The following is an 18,609-nucleotide window of genomic DNA, read 5'->3' as shown; positions in this document are numbered from 1 at the left end:
CGGGTTTCTCCTTGTGGCCCCAGCTTCCCCTTCTCACCTAACAAAGTTAATATGGGGAGGAGGGTCCCAGAAAGGAAGACTGGACCCAAATGGCAGAAATGGGGAGTATTCCAAGCCTGGCCAGAGGACGCCACCACCTCTTCCCCCCTTCACAGCCTCGCTTAAGACGCCCAACTCCCCTCCTCCTCACACCCCTGCCCAGGCCGTCTCTCCCGGCTTTTTCCCCTGCAGAGGACTGTCGGCTTCCATGGAACTCGTGCCCGGGCCAGGCAACGCCACCTACTGGCCATTCTTTCTTTAACCGTTCACATTGTCATCGTACCGGCCGGTATCTAAATCACTTACACTGCCAAGGAGTAGTGGTGATCCAAGAAGCGATTTTGCATGTGCCTTTACTCTGCTCCTGACCTGTAAATATCTAGCTGTCAGAACCTCTTAGCAGCCGCTGCCATTTTCCCTATAAGCTACTTCTCTAGAATATTAAAAGTGGAACAACCCTCAGAAACTAGATCAGGGGTCAAGGGGTTGGGGCCATGCCTGTACGATCTCTTGCTTGAAAAAGGTAAATAGTGGCTGTTATCACCAGACTGCCAGGCAAATATCTCTCTGGCCCCTGACCAGCTGCCCCAGTGCTTTTTTATTTTATTTTATTTTATTTATTTATTTATTTGGCTGCGTCGGGCCTTAATTGCGGCGCATGGGATCTTTGTTGTGACGAGCAGGCTCTTCGTTGCGGTGCGCGGGCTTCTCTCTAGTTGCCGCATGTGGGACTTTAGTTCCTCGACTAGGGATTGAACCCGCATTCCCTGCGTTGGAAGGCGGATTCTTAACCACTGGACCACCAGGGACCACCCTGCCCCAGTGCTTAAGCCACAAATGTCCAGCTGCTGAGAGCTGCCATTTCTTAAAAAATAAAAGCAACCAACCACTGTTAAAAATACATTTATCATTAAAATATATTACACATATAAGAGAGTGGATGCATTATATACAGTTTGGAGGATTTGTTGGCCCAGAAAATTCCACTTGTTTCACCAGAACACCAATTTCTTCAATATTTTCATTTTCAAGCCACTACATTGCCCTCGGAAGCTGAGTGGCCAGCTCCAGAGTTGTTGAGCCATATCTGAGTGGGAAGTGGGGTAGGGTTTGCAATATGTGTACACACATGTCCTCAGAGAACTGGAAGCATCTGGGGTGGCTGTGGGCTCTTTATCCAGCAGCTTCCATTTGCATTCTTGCCGTCCAACTCATCCATCCTTCAGGACTCCAAAGTTTGTTCAAATATCTGATCATGGGGAGCCCTGCCCAAGCTACAGGGAAGGCACTATATGCCCTGGAGGCAGGTTGAGTGAGCACAAGAAGTACAGTCGTTTAAACATTAAAAAAAAAAAAAAATCTATCTGTTAAATAACTAAATTTGAACGTTGAATGTCAGTTTTATTGTGGTGGATTTCCCCTCATGTCTTCACAGCTCGCAGCAGCACTGAGTGTGGCAGTCACGGTGGGGAGGGCAGTCTGGGCTCAGGAAACAGGCAGCTGCCACTCTGGCATCCCAGTGGGCTCACGTGCTCTTAGGGCAGCTTTGGAGCTGAAACAGGTGGGGCTGGTAATTGGCTGCCTCAGGCAGAATAGGAGAGGAGATGGACAGGCTCAGGGTGAGTTGCAGAGGAACTGGTGAATAAATTCTTGAGCCTTCTTCTTCTCTGCCACTTCAAGCTTTTGGTGACCAGCTGGGTTTCGAAGCAGTAAGCTACCAAATATGCTAGCTGTATGAAAGACCCAGAAAACATATGATTCAGCATAAGAAGTACTACTTATTCTCGTGTTCTTAGGAGTGGGGAGGGGTGCCCCAAAGCAGTATTTTCTGCTTTAAAATAACGATTCGAGAGTAAACTTGGCCCAGAGCTTGAGATTTTAGTTCTACTGCAGTGGACTTGGGACATTCCTCAACCACATTTCTCTTATTAATGAGTCAGTCTGCAGAGATGCTTTCCACACACACTTGGTGGCTTACCTAGAATATTACCATCCAAATGATTTTTTGCTGAATTTTTCAGCAGTTCTTGCAAAAACGCCATCAAGTAGATGAAGACATTTCTGTGGCATGCGGGAAGGGTAGCAATGACCTGAAAGAGGGAGAACTGGGATTTGTCTTTTCGTTCATTCAATCGTTTCCCAAGTGCCTGCTATACTCCAGGAACTGAGTACATGATCCGGGTACATGAGTAGTAAGACTGTACACTGAAAACCTTGATCACCTGCCACAGGTGCCCAAACAGAAGCATAGATCAAGCGTTACATGAATTTAGGGGTCAAACTTCTAACTGCACGTTCTCAAAAGACTTAAGAGAACCGAAAACATTTTGGTTGCGTCTTGAATATAAGAGAAGATTGCACTTGCAGAGGTAAGGACTAGGGCATTTAGGGCAAAAGAAAGTGTAGAAAAGGCGAGGTAAGGAAAACAGTGAGATAAGAAGAAAGAACACATCGTGAGAAGTCAATTTTGGCAGGAGCACTACTGTTTGAACAGGCCCTGAGCTTGGAAGGGCTGATCAGGCTAGAATTCAATGAGTACTCTGGCTATCTGCATTTCAGAATCGGTTGGGAAGCCTGTACAAAATATATCCCAAAAGAGATTTTGAGGGACCTCCCTGGCAGTCCAGTGGTTAAGACTCCACGCTTCCACTGCAGGGGGCATGGGTTCAATCCCTGGTCAGGGAACTAAGATCTCGCATACCAAGTGGTGAAGCCAAAAAAAAAAAAAGAAGAAGAGAGAGATTTTGATTTTTTGATTTAGTGGAGGTGGGGGGTAAGGCTCTGGATCATGTATTGTTAGCATGTTTTTTAGATTCTTCTTCTATGGCAGGTTACATATGTGAATGACTAGACTAGATCATAAAAAGTCCCGAACATTTGTTTAAGAAAATCCTTAATTGGCAATGGAGAGCGTTTCTGACCAACAGCAACATGACAAGAGCTTTAGAACCCCAAATCTAATGGCAGTACGCAAAACAAATCAGCAGAGGGAAAGCATGAATGCAGGGTCCTGAACCAAGGAAAGTGGAACTATTACGGAAGACAAGTGACAGAGCAAGGGGACTGAGCGTGTGGGAGGTGAGGAGAGGGGGAGTCAGAAATGACTCAGGTTTCTGGGTTGAGTCACTGGAATTAAGGTGATGCCATTAAAAGGAAAAGGGACATGAAGGGAAGAGCGGGTTTGGGAAGGAAAGACTTGGAGTCGAGTTTCTAAGACACTGAATTTGGGGGATGGTGCCCACTTTGTTCCCTCAGGCGCAATGAGACCCGGGGCTGCAACATGAACGCGCTGATGCTCCACGCTTCCCCTCACCTGTTTACTTGCTGTGAGGTTGCCAGAACACTCCAAGCAGTTGTGGTAGACGCTGTAACAGATGACGGGCTCTGGCAGGCTCTCCAGGAAAAGCAGCAGGGCTTCGGCTATGGAGTGATTGCTAGCAGCTTTGGGCCCATCGTTAAGGAATAGGGGATGCTGCTGCCAAGGTCATGGTTAGGAAAAGCCCCAGGAGCCAGCATGTGCCAGAGTGCTGCCTGCCCAGCCAGGCTCTCTGCTTGGAGCTAGGATGCCGGGCTGACATCTTGAAGGGGCCAAGCTGCCTGTCAGCTTCGCCGGGCCGTCCTGAATTCCTGCTATATATTGGTTGCTTAAAGTTGTAAAGTCTTCTCTATACAAACTTTAAGTAAGAAAAACATAACAGCTGAGGACACAATATCTGATTTTGAGCCTTAAAATATCATCCTTTCCTTTTGCTCACCTCTCTTTCTCATATTCACACACACATACACGCGTGCGCGCATGAACGTCTGAAGGATACAGAGGGTATCAATCATTCCAGTATCCAAACAGTCCCTGATATGCTCAAATTCCAACCTCAGGCCTGGCTGCTGAAACAGATCTTCCTGAAAAAGGGAAGAAAGTCACAAAATAATTCTATTTTCAGAAAAGCAGCAATGATTTCCTGACCTAGAAATATAATCAACAGCAGGGTACAAAAGGGGGCAGCATGGTGAGGCCTTTGAATCACCCCACTAGACAATGTGATGTAGGCTGATGTGGCTAATTCATCTTGCAGGCCTTCCCAGCCACGCTCCCACAATAAGTCTTCAGCACAAGACATCTATTAGAAGAGAATTCCCTGGCGGTCCAGTGGTTAGGACGCCGTGTTTCCACTGCAGGGGGTGTGGGTTTGATCTCTGGTGATCCAACCGAAGGGAAAACTTTAAAGTAGCTACGTTTCCTGCAGTGTTACGGAGGTATTGACCAGAAAGAGAAAAAACTGAAGAAAATATATCATTTATAAGATGGAGAAAGTTAACAAGGCACCTCAGTGCTTTGAGAAAACGAGATTATGGCAATAAAGTATTTCTATGAGTCCTAGGATCCCTTATATTTGTTTTATAAAATAACTTAATGTCCTATAACCGTGAACAATAACAATATTATATGTATTGCTCAAAAGTTACACCTGAAAGGAGCTCTGTAGAGAAGGTAGACTAGCATAGTTCTTAAGAATGTGACTTTGGGCTTCCCCAGGTGGCGCGCAATGGTTAAGAATCCGCCTGCCAATGCAGGGGACACGGGTTAGAGCCCTGGTCTGGGAAGATCCCACACGCGGCGGAGCAACTAAGCCTGTGCGCCACAACTACTGAGCCTGCGCTCTAGAGCCCACTAGCCACAATTACTGAAGCCTGCGCACCACAACTACTGAAGCCTATGCACCTAGAGCCCGTGCTTCACAACAAGAGAAGCCACCATCATGAGAAGCCCGCACACCGCAACAAAGAGTAGCCCCTGCTCGCCGCAGCTAGAGAAAGCCCAAGCTCAGCAACGAAGACCCAACGCAGCCAAAAATAAATAAATAAGTAAATAAATGAGGAAAAAAAAAAAAAAAAAAGAATGTGACTTCTATAGACTCTCTGGGTTCAAATCCCAATCCTGCCCATCTGTTAGCTTTGGGACCCTGATCAAGTTACTTAACATTTCTGGGAATCTGTTTCCTCATCTGAGTACTACTGTGAGAACTAAATGAGGTAGTGCTGTAAAACACTTAGAACAGTGTTTGGGACATTGTAACGCACAATAAATCTGAGGGGAAAAGTGGAGAGAGAGTATCCTGAGAATGTATGTTGCTCCGAAGTGGCAGAGCTGTGGTAGATCAGAGTTTCTATTTATCTCCCTGGGACCCAGATAAGTGAGTCAGTGAAACTGACTAATCTGAGCTCAGAAAGCTCTAGAAATCAGGCTTCCTGAGTCATGGCCCCGGGAGTTCCACTGGTCCCCTGCCTGTCTGGCTTGTCAACAAGTTAGCCGCCCCTCCCATTCCTAGAAGCTGGCAAGAGTTTCCACAAAGGAGAGCAGCCGGACATCCTGAGAAGGCTCCAGAGGGCTTTCCACCTGGGGGACCCCAGGGGACCAGGGAGGGAACATGCTGTGCTGGGAAGGCCCTGCTATGTGAGGCTGCCTCCCCTGGGAGGAATCAAGTGCTGTATGTAATAGCTGGGCCTCACAGGGGTGTGGAACGTGAACCTACTGACCTTCACTCCCCAGGGTAAGAACAGCTTTCCACAGGTTCTGCAGGGGAAAAGCTTTTTATGCCCGAAGTTCTCAGGGCTGATGGTTTTTCTTAAGGCAGCATGGCCTCTGCCAGGTGTGCCTGCTTCATCCACCTACCTGCTGGATGGCATTTCGGTACAGGTAATCAACCATCATCAAGAGCTCTTTGGGGATGTCCATGGGTCTTTCCAACTGGCTCCCATCATCTTCAGTCTGAAGTTGCATCAGAGTCTGAGAAGAAATAAAAAGCTTGATCAGAAGGGCCACCAATAGACCTTCTGCCAGGCTGGCTTCAGGAGAACGCAGGACATGGAGACAGCAAACCCATGGAAGAACTTGGAAGCGTTTTGACGTCCCTAAGCAAACATTCAGCAGGCAAAAATGAAATCAGGTGACATGATCAAGGTACAAAGGGTGACTTTTGAGAACTGGGAGTGGCTTATGGCAAGCAGTTTCAATCAGGTGAAATATGCATCATCTTAGAAAAACATCCTGCCTATAGCACTTCACTGTCCGAACCAGAGAAATGGTGTGGTCTGGTGAAAAAAGAACACAGACGTGGGAATACAAAAACCCAAAAGCAAGGTCCAGGTCCAGGGTTAACTCGCCAGGGACCCATGACAAATCACCCCCCTCACTGGGCCTCTGTTTTCATCTATATAATGGAGAGGACAGAGTTCAAGAGTCCCTGAATTTAAAAAAATGCAATGGAGGAAAAAGGAAAGCATACCTATTGCCAAAAATCTGCTCCAAACTAGCTCCCTTGTATTAGAATTGTCTCCAGAGGAGCCTTTTATTTATTTATTTTTAAAATTTTATTGGAGTATAGTTGATTTACAATGTTGTGTTAGTTTCTGGTGTAGAGCAAAGTAGTTCAGTTATACATATACACATATCCATTCTTTTTTTTTTTTGGCCACACCATGCAGCCTGTGGGATCTCAGTTCCCCCACCAGGGATCGAACCTGGGCCCTCAGCAGTGAAAGTGCTGAGTCCTAACCACTGGACCACCAGGGAATTCCCAATATGTTCATTCTTTTTCAGATTCTTTTCTCATATAGGTTACCACAGAATATTGAGCAGAGTTCCCTGTGTTATACAGTAGGTCCTTGTTGGTTATCTATCTTATATATAGTAGTGCGTGTATGTTAATCCCAAGCTCCTGATTTATCCCTCCCTGCCACGTTTCCCCTTTGGTAACCATAAGTTTGTGTTCAATATCTGTAAGTCTGCATAGGAGCCTTTTAGATCTCAGAAAATTTAGTTTAGGATGATAAACCAAGTGATGATTAAAACAGAAAAAGGAATAATATCATGGGCCAGGGACATTCCACCATCTTAGTATCTATGGCTGAGTTTCTCTAATATGTTATTATCAAAGACCGAAAAACATGGCAATAACATTTTGCAGCTCTTCCCATCAAGAGGTAGAGTCTTTCCCCATCCGGAATCTGGGCTGACCTCACAACTTGTTCCAACAAATAAAACATGGCAGAAGTGGTACCATGCGAGTTTTGGAGCCTGGGCCACAAGGAGCCTTACACCTTCTGCTCTCAAACTCTTGCTACCACTTAGGGAAGCCCGGGCCAACCTACTGAATGATGAGAGCCCATGTTGAGGGAGAGGCCCAGTGAGCAGCCAACACCAAGAAAGTCAAGGAGGCCTCGTTGAACCCTCTAGCCATCACAGCTGCCGTCTGACTGCAACCCCACAAATGAGCCTGGGCGAGACCAGCAGAAGAGCCACACCGGAAACTCACAGTCATGAGAAGCAATAAGTTGCTGCAGTTTCAAACCACTGAAAATGTCAGGGAGTCTGTTAAACAGCAGTACACAACTCTACAGTAAGCAAACTCTACGGAGGCTGAAGAATCCTCAGGTCCCTGGGAAGGTAGGCACGCGAGTATCCTGTTTGATTGGCTTGGCTGCTACACAGTTCTGGATGTTTCCTTGTGGCAGGTAACTCACCAGCTCTCTAATACTTTCTAGCGGCAGGTCCAAGATTGGCTCCTTCATGTAGCACAACGTGTGAATGGGCGATCCAAAACAGCTGGGCAGGTAGTTCCCAGACACAGACAAAAAGTAATCCTTTCCCCTGTCTAAGTGTAAAACCAGAATGTCCTCGATTTTGTCTTCACCGGAGTTGAGCTTCGTAGCTGTGGTCTTATTTACAAAGAGCTCCAATTCAATCTCAATGGCAGAATCTGAAAAAAAACGTAAACGGTAACGCTGGTTGGCAGAAGGCCAAGAGTAAAGGGGAGAGAAGACAAGCGGGAAGAGGGTGAGGCATACAGGGTTAGGGGAGAAAATAAGAGGCATTAGCCAACCAACAAGAATTTACATGCTCAGCACTCAAAAGACACGTGAACAAGGAGTTTACGGTCCAAGCGGGAATATGAAAACAGTAAACAAGAGCATGAATAGGTAGCTGCTATAAAACTCGTGTTCTAAGTAGCACAGCTCAAGCTAGAAATGATTAATACAATAAGAAGGCGTGGCTCAAAGAGCTTGCCCTGAGCCAGCTCATATGAAGACACCCTATCCAGTAGAAAATACAGCACATTATCAGACTGTGAACTGTCCACAAGACAGGCTTAACTCCTCTGCCTCACGGCACTACGGAGAGCGCCAAGGAGAAGTTGGGGGCAAGACACGGGTGGTACATCCTAGGGCCAGACATAATTTTTCTGGATGACCACCCTATTACCTTTGCCCACAAGAGCGGACAGTTGGGAGTTGATTATAGTGAGACAGAGGGTGAAAACGGCTCCTTTAACAGCAACACCTGCTTTACAGCACTCCTGTGCCTTCTCTCCCTGCGAAACTGTGGAACATCCATGCGGCTGAGAATGCTTTTGAAACTGAACTCATGCTCCTTACTATTTTTTTTTTTTTTTTTTTTTTTTTGCTGTACGCAAGCCTCTCACTGTTGTGGCCTCTCCCACTGTGGAGCACAGGCTCCAGACGCGCAGGCTCAGTGGCCATGGCTCACGGGCCCAGCCGCTCCGCGGCATGGGGGATCCTCCCGGACCGGGGCACGAACCCGTGTCCCCTGCATCGGCAGGTGGACTCTCAACCACTGCGCCACCAGGGAAGCCCCCTCTTCACTATTTTATATTTTATTTATGGATGGTTCATCCACAGGGCTTTGAAAAATGTTCAAGCAGACAACAAAACACTCAGACACAAAAAGCTTATTCCAGGAGAATGAGCAAAGATAGGGTAGGGTGTTCCCCAAACCAGCAACCAGGAACCTGGGAACGGAGGCCTTACCTGGCAGGAGGAACCCTCGGCTGGGGTTGGCGCTCAGCCACTGCTTACAGTAAGACTCTTCGTCAGGCTTGTTGATGAATTCAAACTGACACGGTACTTGTCCATTCCGAATGGTAAAGGACTCTATCTGCAGCTGCATGTACTTCACGTTCTGAAAACAGAACTGGGAACGAGCCCAGGACCAGTCAGACCAGTGCCCTCTCCTTGGCAACCTGCCTAGCCACCCCAAATGGGCAATCCTTGCCCTTTCTGGAAAGAAAACAAAGGACCATCTCTTTCAAATCATGTTTCTGCTTTTAAGTATTTACCTGGGAGGTCACAGCTACCATGAAAGACCAGTTGTCTGTGTTTAACTCAGAAATCCTGAACTCAAAAAACTCATGTTGTTTTATAAATAATTTCCTAACAGAATCCAAGTTTAAATCTTCTATACGCAAAGACCACATCCAAAACACCCTTCACACATTCCACTCCCAAAATCAAGCTCCTCCTTCCAAGTAGCTGGACATCTAGGGCATTAAAAATACCCTCACCGTAAGTCCTCATTTAACTGACTTTTTGGTACAGTGAATTCTGAACGATCTATGCTATGGCACGTCTATGAAACATCTTTAGCCCTAACTGGACTTTTCCCAATGCCCATTACCTTTCCGTACTGCCTTCCTTCCCATCAACTCATACGTACCCAAAATTTTGGACTCAATTTAATCTCAAAGCAAAGCATCAGTAGGAAGACCAACCCAGTGCAAGAATACACACTAGCTATACTAAGATCAAATGAAACACATTTTGGATCCTCTGTGCCTTATTTAACTCATGGATGGCCCACGTATGGGTAAAATATATGAGCCACAAAAGGTTACAGGCTTTTCTGGGTAAGAAGATCAGGAGGTGAACCAACAACCCCTGTCTTGTCAGCTGGCATCATCAGCCTCACTTTATCTAGAAGCAGCCGATCAAGACGACAGTCCCGTAGTCTGACAGGTGTCTCTTGGAATTCTGAGCCCCAGCAGGGGAGATTTACTTTCTGTGAACAGAAGAGCCTGATGCCTTAGCACGTCCTTCCTACCTCTCGCTTGGAGAGGGACACAGAAGGAATGCTGTCATTTTCCATCTTATCCAGGGAGCGAACAATCTCCTCCAGAGTCTTCCGATAAAGCTCTTCATTTACGACCCTCACCTGGAAGGGAAACAGCAGAGACTGAGTGCTTTGGCTTCTGCCCATGTCCTCTTTTTCAGTTTAGAGGACATTCACGGCCTTGGGAAATAGCAGTTGATAGCAACACGAAAGTGAATACTATATAGATTTAATTTAACGAACAAAGAACCCAATTAACAATAGATGTAGAAGGGTGCCCCAGAGGCAAAGCTTCTGGTAAAATCAACTGCTTCCTGATTAGCAGAAAACAGATGCGGGAGTGAAAGCTTGGCTGGCAGTTCTGCTGGGTCTTATGCCCGGGGCAGAAAGACGCCCAGTGCCTGGCTCTGCTAGGCTTGCTGCTGCCGACAGGTCTGCAGTGAGGAGCTTCTCCAGGGCTTTGATTTAAAGCAGCATTTCTCAGGCTTTTTTAAACATGTACTCCATCAGCCAAGAAGATTTTGTCAGGCCTTCCCTTCCTTATTTTGAATTACAATTTTTGTCATTTTCCAGTAATAAAACCTTACCTATAACATTCATTAGGCTTTTTGCAAACCACCCCCACCCTCGTAGATTCTGATGTGCCTCTACCCACATCCTTGAGAATTGGTAATATAAAGAAACACATAAGCCACTGAAGAAGAGATACAAATGGAGAATACATAAATAAAAAGATGTTTACTGTAAATCAACTATACTTTGATAAAAAAAAGAAAAAATAGATTACAGAAACAGAAAAAAAAAGATGTTCAGCTTCACTAGTAATTAGGGAAGTGTAATCTAAAATAATGGAGTATCTTTCTCTTTTGGCTCACTGGGTTGGCAGGATTTAAAAGATTGATAAAACCCAATATTAGCCAGGCTGTGGGAACACTAGCTCATCCAGAGTTGGTAGAAGTGTAAAATGGTAAGGGCTGTCGGGAGGATAATTTAGCAGACTCAAATAAATTTAGAATACATTTTTCTTTGAACCACTAATTTCACCTCTAGGAATTTCACTCTACAGAAATATTCACAATGGTACACAAAGATATATGTGAAGGGTGATCACTATAGCAATGAATACAATAGCAACATTTTGGAAACAACTTAAACGATCAATATATATTGGGGTTGGCCAAAAAGTTCCTTCGGGGTTTTCCATAATATTTTATGAAAACCCCGAAGGAACTTTTTGGCCAAGCCCAATATATTACGGTTCATCCATACTATGAAATATTTTGCAGCCCTTAAAAATAATGAGGAGGGAGCTCTCCCTTTACTGACATGGAAAGATCTCTTAAAACATAGCCAGCGGGGAAAAAAGATGTTCTCAGAACAATATGCATGATATATCTCTCTTACAAAAATGGAAAAACTTCCTCTATGCTATACATAGAATACTGACACACATTTGCATAGAAAAAGATCTAGAAAGACACAGTCCAAAGAGCAAAGGGGAACCTCCACGTATGTAGAAACATATAGTAGAAGTCTACAAAACAATTATGAATTAAATTTAAACAGCTTCCTCACACTCAAGGTAGGAGGAGGAGACCAGAAAGACAAAAGTGGTCTCAGCTGTGCGAACCAATTCCCTAGAGGATGATGACCAGAGGCACCAGCTGCCCACCTACCCCGATGTCAAACACTGAGCTGACGGGCTTGTGGTCGCTGGTCTTCAGGGCCATGTGGCTCTGGTAGCTCAGCTGAGTGATGTTCTTCCCTTTCCAGAGGACCCGGTCACACCAGGCGGGAGCACGACACTTGTCGCTGAAACGCAAAGTCCACACTGGGAGCCCTCCCAGGCACAGCAGCGCCCTCACCTGGTGAGCTCCCTGGCTCAGCTAGGGGTGACGGGGCAGTCTCCCAGTCCATGCAGCCGGAGATCTGAGAGGGCAGGGGCGATTTGGGCCCACTGAGGGGTAATGTGTATCCTGCGGGTATCACCCCAAACAACTGCGAAAGCTCAGAGCCAAAACGCCATTCAGAATGATTCTCTGCACTCTACTGTCCTATGGGGATCAGGCAAGAGTCACAGCCATCTGAGGGTGAAGGACTCTGTGGTCCTCAAAAGATGGTGGTTAAAACAGGTCGTGAATTCCTACTGCCTGGGTTAAAATCCTGCTTCTACGCTTGCCTGCCTGGGAGGCTCTTGAATTTTGGGGGTTTCAGTTCCCCGATCTATAAAATGAGGATAGTAAATCATACCTACTTCAATGGGGTGCAAGTAAAGTGTATTGAACAGTGCGTGGCATCCCACAGGCACTAATAAAAATATGAACTACTAGGTAAAGGCCAAGTACAAGCTCGGTTTGCTGCAATCATCACCCTAAGCGTAGCTGGAAGGTAAACGAGTCTCAAGAATTCTTATGAAGCAAAGGCTAAGGCAGTCAACAAGATGACGTGCAGGAAGGCAGGCTGCTTAATGAACAGATACGCAGAGAATGTTTGACCTGAGTACAAAACATGGGGAAGAAGTGACAGGAAACCTATCTTTTTCTTTAGGTCAATGAGGGCAAGTGCTTCCATTACTTTCTGAGTTTCCATCTGCTCAGCCCCCTGAAGCAACCTCTGACCTACCTGGTATCCCAATCGTCAGAGCCAGTGTCATACTTGTAGGTGGGCTGGAACGTGAGCTCACCCTCGTTGAAGCCTTCGAAGACAGCCTTTGCAGCGACCTGAGCTCTCAGCTACACGAAAGTACGGATAGAAAAAAAAAAAATCTCAGGATAACTGCTATTTGATGCATTTTCCCCTCTAACCTGCCTTCCTACGTGATAAAAGTGCATTCCCAGGACTTTGATAACACTAAAAAAAAAAAAAAAAACTCAGGATAAAAAGGTCAAACCTTGGGCTTCCCTGGTGGCGCAGTGGTTAAGAATCCACCTGCCAATGCAGGGGACACGGGTTCGAGCCCTGGTCCGGGAAGATCCCACATGCCGCAGAGCAACTAAGCCCGTGCGCCACAACTACTAAAGCCCGAGCGCCTAGAGCCCGTGTTCCGCAACAAGAGAAGCCACCGCAATGAGAAGCCCGTGCGCAGCAACGAAGACCCAATGCAGCAAACAATAAATATAAGTAAAATAAATTTAAAGAAAAAAAAAAAGGTCAAACCTTGAATTAGCAGAGGAAAGGAAATCAATCTAGAATCCAAACTCTAACCCCAAAGGAAAGGCCCATGAGAAAGCTATTCTGCAAGATCTTGAGTTAATTAACTCCTAGGAAGAGGAGCATGCTAACCATCCCTCCACCTGTTATACAGTTTTTAAGGTTCTTTTATAAAAGTATACCCACATCCGAGGGGCCTGAGTACCACCTTACTGAGATGTCCCTAGGAGGGTTAGGTACCAAAGGACATAGAGATTTTTCTCTTCCAGGTATCAACTGTGCTTCATCTGTGTAGCACAGTTGTTCCAATTATACAGAAGGATAGAACTGCATAGAACAAGGTCTGGAAAGAAACAATCCAAAAAGCAAAGGGGAACTTCCATGTATGTAGAAATATATAGTAGAGGTATACACAAACCATTATGAATTAAGTTTAAATTTAAATAATTTTTAAAGGAGTTTGTCAAATCAGTTATATGAACTGGGGGAAGCTCTATGCTTTGGTTTCCCCATCTGTAAAATTTGGATTTATAATAGAATCTGCCTCACAGGATTGTTGCAGAGATAAGCTGTCAGCTTAGAACACTGCCTGACACGTTACGATAGTAACTAGCACCCTTGTCACTGCAGTGATTCTAAGAGCTCCTTCTCAGCAAGACAGAAACCATAGGTGTTCCTGCCTCCTCCCTGGAGCTCCGAGCTCGGCACTGTGTGGACTGGTGAAGAGCTGTCAGCTCCAATTTTGAGACAGAGTCAGCTATCCAGGGGACAGCAGCTGACAAACCCCAAAACGTGAATTCCTAAAAAAAACTATTAAGAAAAAAACAACAGGAAACTTAAAAAATTTAGGTATTAGTGCAAGATGACTCTTAAATGGGTAAATATAGACCATAGAACCGTCTAGAAAGCAGAGAAACACACAGACTGGGTACCATTACTTAAGGAAAGACCAGAAAAGAAGGCAAGAGGAGGGACTTCCCTGGTGGTGCCATGGTTAAGAATCTGCCTGCCAATGCAGGGAACACGGGTTCAAGCCCTGGTCCAGGGAGATCCCACATGCCGCGGAGCAACTAAGCCCGTGAGCCACAACTACTGAGCCTGCGCTCTAGAGCCCACAAGCCACAACTACTGAAGCCCGTGTGCCACAACTACTGAAGCCCATGTGCCACAACTACTGAAGCCCATGCGCCTAGAGCCCATGCTCCGCAACAAGAGAAGCCACCACGATGAGAAGTCCACACACTGCAACGAAGAGTAACCCCTGCTCGCCGCAACTAGAGAAAGCCTGCACACAGCAACCAAGACCCAACGCAGCCATAAATACATTAATTAATTAAAAAAAAAAGAAGGTAAGAGGAGATGGTATTGAACTACCAGGGAAATGAGAATGCCGCAGTCCAGAAAACAGTGGCAAGAAATAGACAGTTACAGAACAGACTGGGTTAAGGCTGAAATGGGAATTAAAGAGAATAGTTTACTAAGGAAAAGAGTGAGAGAGAAAAATGGATCGATAAAGAGATTATTCCATAAAGACAGACATAACAGACTCGAGATTTTCTTTTTCCCCCTTCAACTGATCTGCACTGGGGGAAAAATAAAGGAAACAGAAAGATTTAGACTAATGACAATACAAAGAAGATTGAAAGGGAGATACAGGCTAAAAAGAAAAAGGGCTGTAACATTCTGAACAACTCTGACCACTTGAACAGTTTCGAAATCTATTGAGAGCAGTAGCCTGAAGAAGGTCAGAGAGAAACAGATTTCTCTTGTCCTGGGAAATGGCCAGTGCTTTGAGAAAGGAACGCTAACCCAAACAATGGTGGAGGAGAGCACGATACAGAACTGCTTCCTGTCGGAAGTGAAGACAGCCATTCCGAAAAAGAGTGGTCATGCACACTGGACAGACCTGGTGAGGGGCAGGGGGAGCGGGAGGCCCATCCAAACCATCAGTAAATCATCTTAAAAATACCAAGTATCTTCATTATGAGACGCTTGGTTCCCTTTGGGCCCCACCTTGAATGACTGAATGAATGGGCACGCCTGCGAGAGAAAGAGAGCAGCTCTTGCCCCGGGGGAGATAAGCCTCAAGGGAACAGCCAGGTGGCAGACAACTGTGGGAGAGGGGAACGCAGATGGAAGGAAGGAAGGAAGGAATGATGGGACACCAGTTCCTCAGGGAAACCTCCCCAGATGAGCAAGAAGAGGCTGGAGTTGGGCAGCCAGGCTTTTCTGTGCCCTCCTGTGGAGGGACGGCTGCCTGAAGAGGGCCTAGGCGGCCATCGGTACCTGGTCATTCGCATACAGGGTTTGAAAGGCCTTCTCTTCGATGAGCTTTTTCACTTTTTCCACATCCAGCTCTTCTATTCTGTAGTTGAGGTCCCCCAGCCACAAGATCACACTGCGAGAACAGAGCACAAAGGTCACAGGGTTTAGGAGGGACTTCACCGGCTCCAGCCGGTGTGCTCCTGACAGAAGGGCCCCGAGGCTCAGCCTCTGGGGAGCTGGGCAGGGAAGGGACTCGGCTACTCAGGGTCTCTTTTCCTCACACCATCCCATTTAACACCATGTCTAGCATGCTGCTTACTCAATCATCTTGGTCCAAGTTCACTGTACACAGTCTTGAGTTCTCCTTGACTATTTTATTCTTGTACGGCTGGAAAGATAGTCTAATAAGATCTAAAAGCAAGACAATAATTTACCTCTCTCCCGGGAAGAGGCAAAAAAGGTCAAGTACTGGGAGTCCTGTCAGTCACTCAGGGACCCCGGACCAGATGATGCCATGATGCCGCCTCTTGCCTCCACCCACCCTCCAGTCCACAAAACACACTCGCAGCCTTTGTTTCTGGAGCTGAGGTCCTCTGAAACAAAGCTCAACCCTTCCAGTGGAGTCTGGCTTTAACCACCACCGTATCATTGGTTGGCTCTTTCTGCAGAGTGTGACAGGTATTTTATCACACCTGCTGCTTTGGGAAAATGATGACTGGATGCTCCCAGGTGACATCGCACGTCCCATGAAGACCAATACCGCTTTATTTGAAGCCAAGAACCAGGTCATGAGAGAAACCACGCGGCAGCATACACACACCAAAATGAATGCATCCACAAGCTAAAAGCAGACAAACTGACATGCAAGCTGCAACCTCACAAACTAGGACGCTTCAGGGTCAGCGGAACGGGAGACACAGTCCCTGCTGGGTTCCCTGGAGAAGGGAAGCCATCCTGGCAGCTTTCCAGAACACCAATCAAGACAGGTCTACCACCACAGCAGGCGGACGAGAGGCTGGGCTCTGTGTACTCCCTGGCAGACACCACAGCCCCAGTGGCTTCTTCCTTGTCATAAAAGAAGGGGCACATGCTCCAAGTGGCACTGTAAAGTCTGAAATTCCAGTATGCCTTGAATTTAGACAGAGAGCAAGTATTGGAGATAAAGGAAATACAGAGAACAGACAAAAATCAGCGCCAGATGCTCCAAGCAGCTGCAACCACGGCTCCGTAAAGTTGAATCAAGAGGCAAAAAAGACTAAGTGAAGACAGAGGAACGTAGCCCAATTCTCAATTACACACGCTTCTGGAGAGAACAGGCAGACAGAGTCCTGAAACATACTACCAAACCTGAGCTTGAGATGCTCACTCTGGGGCGGCTTTCCTCATGACACTGCATCCAGGCGGACCCATGTTAAAAATAAATCTTACACATTTTCCAGGAACAGATGGTGTCTGGGAAAGATTCTAGAGGTCTGCCAGATGGCAGGTTGGGAAACGAAAAATTTCCAAGAGAGGTAATCCCTGTGTAACTGAGAGTTGGCTGGAGCTCCCACTCGGGCAGTGGGAAGCCTCCCCCGGCCCCCTGCCTAATGAAACAGAGAGCCCGCAACTTGGCCCGTGGGGCCCAGTGCACCTTGTCGGGGTGGAAGGCCAGACTCACTCGTGCTTGCTGATGGTGAGAGGGGGGAGGCTTGGGTCAACCTGACAAAACTGCATTCGAGAACAAATGTCTTTGTAGTCTTGGTTCCTCCTCTCATACTCCTCCGTGTGGGCTGCCAGGTGGGAATTGACAACGCAGATGCTGGTGTTGTGAAACTGGAACCGGATTGCCACACCTCCTTTGTTACCCTGTGAAAGGAGTCCAAAAAAAGACCAGTAGTTGTTTAAACCCGAGAGGTTGCAAAATGTTTTCTCTTCATTAGTTTGCATCATAATCCTGGGAGGTAAGTAAAGCAGTGTTACAGTCCACATATTACAGGTGGGAAAACACAGCCAAGAAGGTAGAACGACTAGCTGGCCAGTGGCAAAGGTGAGTCCACTTTTCAGTAAATCACAGGCAAACCACATGCCTCTCCCTTCCCCACGGGAAGCTAAGCTCTCGCAGTAGAACCTAAAAGGATTTAACAGATTCTAGAAGAAGAGAAAATTGCAAACCTATTATTAGCATTCTTTCTTTCTTTTTCCTTTCTAAGCATTCTGTCTTTTCCTTGGTGACCCAGCATAGTTTCTGCAACATATGTCATGCATTAAATGGGAGGACCCACTGGAGGCTCTGGTGTGAAGTGAACACGAGGATTTGGCTAGTTGGGCAAATCAGCCAGCAAGTCACTAATATACAATTTCTGAATGGTCTGCTCCATCCAGCCCTGCTCGATCATGAGGGTACAGTTCACCTCGTACCGCCAGCACCCTCAAACTGGGACGTGTGCAGTCACAGTATCACGAGAAGTGGGGTCCAAATCTTAGGGACCAAGGCCCTCCATGTGCCAGACGTACCAACCAGGAACTCACCATCCTCCCCATGATTCCTGTCCCCACCGTCTCAGCTTCCACTTCTGAGATGTACGCTGCATGCTCTTGTTTGACATATAACAGCAGCATAATCCCAACCAGTCGGATGAGCTTTACCTGGAAGAGAGACAAGCATTCAAGTCATGGCATTAACTAGGAGTCAAAAGGAAAAGTAGTCCGGAAGCTGGCTGAGAGTATTACGGATCTCCTCCACACCAGGACACAGGGTAATCACCCGAGTGACTCCGAGATAACCTCAACAGCCTACAAGTGCCAAGACCTGCCTCTTTCACACCCAGAGACGCCTCTTCCAGAGGGCCTGGAACTGAAAATCTCAGGATCATTAGGGCTGGCTTTTGATGAAAGTCGCAGAAGAAGTGAAAAGTTATCTTAGCATTTCCCTGCATAGCAACAAAAAACTAGAAGGTCCCCAACTCCTCTCTTACCTTTGCATATTTGGCATCTGGATGAAGACCCTCTGATACAGCTTTAAACCACTCTTCCTCCTTTGGGGTATCATGGAAGAAAAAGGCTTCTTTACTCAAATCAAGCTCCTGGAACCTATTAGGAGAAGCAACCAGAGAGTAGAGAAGGGTAACGTGTGAGATGGCACGTTCGCACGTTGGTTTGGGTGTGTAAGGCCTAGCTTTCTAGCTAAACTGCAGGACCCTCAAGAGGGAAGAAGAATAAACACTTCGCGACAAGGGACTAAGTTCCTCAGCCAAGGAACTTACCAGGTG

The 18,609-nt window shown here is 46.5% G+C and overlaps 1 protein-coding gene and 1 non-coding gene across 3 annotated transcripts in view; both read right to left on the bottom strand.

The window, feature by feature from the left end:
• Positions 1-217: 217 nt before the first annotated feature.
• Positions 218-18,609, bottom strand: part of INPP5B (inositol polyphosphate-5-phosphatase B) — a 48,427-nt gene continuing 30,035 nt past the window's right edge. Inside the window, exons 11-24 of one of the 2 annotated variants that reach the window (XM_029228715.1) lie at positions 18,316-18,430; positions 17,870-17,986; positions 17,019-17,206; positions 15,380-15,491; positions 12,566-12,675; positions 11,620-11,755; positions 9,935-10,045; positions 8,866-9,028; positions 7,561-7,796; positions 5,711-5,824; positions 3,855-3,939; positions 3,353-3,480; positions 2,018-2,129; positions 218-1,769 (exon numbers count right to left, since the gene is read on the bottom strand). In XM_029228715.1, coding sequence (XP_029084548.1) covers positions 1,654-1,769; positions 2,018-2,129; positions 3,353-3,480; positions 3,855-3,939; positions 5,711-5,824; positions 7,561-7,796; positions 8,866-9,028; positions 9,935-10,045; positions 11,620-11,755; positions 12,566-12,675; positions 15,380-15,491; positions 17,019-17,206; positions 17,870-17,986; positions 18,316-18,430 — 1,843 coding nt within the window. In that variant the 3' untranslated portion in view covers positions 218-1,653. The remainder of the gene's footprint in view (positions 1,770-2,017; positions 2,130-3,352; positions 3,481-3,854; positions 3,940-5,710; positions 5,825-7,560; positions 7,797-8,865; positions 9,029-9,934; positions 10,046-11,619; positions 11,756-12,565; positions 12,676-15,379; positions 15,492-17,018; positions 17,207-17,869; positions 17,987-18,315; positions 18,431-18,609) is intronic. The other variant, XM_029228716.1, reaches the window with a different exon arrangement.
• On the bottom strand, positions 6,538-6,610 carry TRNAE-UUC. The gene has a single exon. It is a non-coding gene; the product is annotated as a tRNA-Glu (tRNA).

The sequence above is a fragment of the Monodon monoceros genome, unplaced genomic scaffold, assembly GCF_005190385.1.
Source record: "Monodon monoceros isolate NGI ecotype Baffin Bay Population unplaced genomic scaffold, NGI_Narwhal_1 Super_Scaffold_18, whole genome shotgun sequence".
Lineage (NCBI taxonomy): Eukaryota > Metazoa > Chordata > Mammalia > Artiodactyla > Monodontidae > Monodon > Monodon monoceros.
This window is presented reverse-complemented; position numbering and strand designations above follow the sequence as displayed.